The sequence below is a fragment of the Atta colombica genome, unplaced genomic scaffold (assembly GCF_001594045.1).
Source record: "Atta colombica isolate Treedump-2 unplaced genomic scaffold, Acol1.0 scaffold145, whole genome shotgun sequence".
Lineage (NCBI taxonomy): Eukaryota > Metazoa > Arthropoda > Insecta > Hymenoptera > Formicidae > Atta > Atta colombica.
The window spans coordinates 1,070,407-1,073,292 of NW_017259234.1; the positions used below are offsets into that span (position 1 = coordinate 1,070,407).

The following is a 2,886-nucleotide window of genomic DNA, read 5'->3' on the forward strand; positions in this document are numbered from 1 at the left end:
TAATTACAATAATTACTAAATTTTGTGATAACAATTCGGGATTGTTTTCATCGATTTCAAATGCATTTTATCGATATATCTCGCTTCATGTCGATATTTATATCGTTTATGGTTCACATTTTTCCTCATAGATGTAGCGATCTCGCACGTTCTTTCGGCCGTTCGCTTTACGGTAAGGTCTTAATACGACAAATAATTTAATGTAATCGAAGGAATCTGATTGTTATAACAAAAGTATATTGTAATTGGCAGTTTAATATCATATTATTTGGATCTAATCTCTTCGAGTGACACTATATTTTCGCGATATTAAGAGTTGATTTTGTTTTTCCGTCAAATACACACATGCCTACTTTGTATTTAATATTTCAAATTATAAATAAATAGATATATTTTATTCTTTTTGGACTTATAAAGATTAATTGTAATTTCAACTATTAATAAATTATTGATAAGTTTGTTTCTTGTATGTGTACATTCTGCACGTAGAACATGGAAGCATAACATTTAATTTAACCTCTAAATTACAGCGATACTATGTATACAAGTATAAAATAATTAGACCTGTTCTTTTAAAAATTATGCATGGTTCATCTTTCTTCTTTGTTTCTCTACTTTAGAGAAAAAAAATTAAAAATATACGGTTTAATTTCACTTAAAAAAAAATATGTAGTGCATCTAAGTTTTTGATATACTTAATTTCCTATATAAACCTTATTTCTTTAGTAATTAAACTTAATTGTATTTTAATTATTATAGATGGTAGACACAAAAGCTCAAACTCCTGAGAAAAAGGCTGCAGCTGCTCCAGCTGTAGCCAAAGAAGGTGCAAATAGCAAAGGAAAGTCTACAAAAGGAAAGCCTGCGAGAGGAAAGCCAAGAAATTATGACTTAGGAAATGGTGTCTACAGGTTTAGTCGTACTCGCATGTTTCACAAAAAGGCTGTCTATAAATTCCTTGAGAAGAAAACTCCAAAAAAGGTAAACAGTTACTCATTAATTTAAAAATATATACAAATATAAAGTATATTGGATAATTAATTTCACTAAAAAATGATCTCTCTGTTCTAAAAAGATCGTTTTTCTTAATAACTTCACTAAAGCCTGTTTTTTGAGGCAGATCGATTTATTTAATTAAGAGATCATTCTTTAATTTTTAAGCATTGCGCATATTTTCAGAAGCCATAACAGTTGAAATACATTCTTACTGTCTTCTGAAACATATTGCAGTAATTAGTAACTAAAAATGTATAATTCAAGATATTTATATTATATATGCTATATTTTTACAATATTATATCAACATTACATCAACATTCGTGCCTTATTTTTCAACATAATAATTTTTAATGTAATAATAGTCGAATTTTGAACATTGCAGGAGTATGTTTATGAATTCAGGATATATTATTTTATTAATTATTAAATATATTATTTCTGTTCACCAAATGTTAAATAAGTATAAAATGATACCTCTATTCCATAGTTCTTGAAGACAGTTTGGTTATGTTGTTGTTGTACAACTTTTTTATCACTTTTTCATCTTTGCGCAATGACAATATAATGATATGGATATTGTCATTAAGAATTACAGAATTGGGATACCGAATGCATTCAGATAAAGTTTTCGAATGTCAGCTGGTAGCACTGTAATTATCATTAATTTTTAATTATGTAATGATGTAATGATGTACTGTGTATTTCTTTTACATGTTACAATTAATAAACATCTTAAAATACTCCAAAGAACTTGCAAAAATATCTCAGAGTTTGAATCTAGAACCTTATTCTTTCCAAAATTATTTGAGCAGTGATCAATTAATTACCAAAGCATAAATAATTGATCGAGAATACTTTATATCATTTCTAAATAAGCAAATATAAATTTGATTTATATTGTATTGATATATTATCATAGGTCAAACCCAAGAAACCATTGACTATTGAAAAGCAGATTGGTGGAGACAAAAACGGAGAAAAGCGTATCGTGCTTTTGAAAAAAAGACGCGCAAATTATCCTACTGCTGATCGAGTTACTGTGCATCATGCTAAAAAATGTTTCCATGAACATCGTCGTTATTTGAGACCTACTCTGACACCAGGAACAATCTGCATCCTATTGGCTGGTCCTCATAAAGGAAAGAGAGTGGTTTATCTGAAACAATTAAAGAGTGGCTTGCTTTTGATTACTGGTATGTGAATTTTTATAATAGATATTTTATTATGAAATTAAAACAAGATTTATAATTTATTTTTACAATTATTAATAAATTCTCGTAGGACCATTCTTGATTAATGCCTGTCCTTTGCGAAGAGTTAGTCAAAATTATGTTATCGCTACTTCCACGAAATTGAATGTCAAAGGCGTCAAATTGCTTGGACACATTAATGATGATTATTTCAAAAGAAAACGTGACAAGCGGGCTAAAAAGGAGGAAGGTGACATTTTCAGTAAAAAGAAGGAAGAATATAAACCGAGCGATCAAAGAAAGGCTGACCAGAAAGTAGTTGACAAAATGGTAATTGACGCTATTAAGAAACATCCAGATAAGAAGTTGCTGTTCACATATCTGTCGGCAATGTTTGGATTACGAAGCAGTCAGTATCCACACAGAATGAAATTTTAATTTTCTGTGCTTATAATTCAAGGAAATAAATATAAAATTATAAATCTACCTTTTATATATTATTCTTTTTCTCTCTTTTGTCCTTTATTACTTATCTTAAATTTATGTATAGAATATCTGAGAAAATGTTGGATGTCAGCAAGGCTAGGTCAGCAAGTATGTATTTGAAATATTTTTAATTGAAAAACAGTATGTGAAACAATTGTATTTTGTATTTCAGTGTAGCACATGTTTTGTGTTTTTCAAATATTACTTAATC

General features: G+C 28.5%; 1 protein-coding gene across 1 annotated transcript; it reads left to right on the forward strand.

Moving 5' to 3' along the window:
* The first annotated feature begins 138 nt into the window (after window positions 1–138).
* On the forward strand, window positions 139–2,675 carry LOC108685039 (60S ribosomal protein L6). The gene is made up of 4 exons (XM_018189649.1): window positions 139–172; window positions 760–981; window positions 1,919–2,192; window positions 2,281–2,675. The coding sequence occupies exons 2-4, from the start codon at window positions 760–762 to the stop codon at window positions 2,625–2,627; spliced, it is 843 nt and encodes a 280-aa protein (XP_018045138.1). The 5' UTR covers window positions 139–172; the 3' UTR covers window positions 2,628–2,675.
* Window positions 2,676–2,886: the final 211 nt, after the last annotated feature.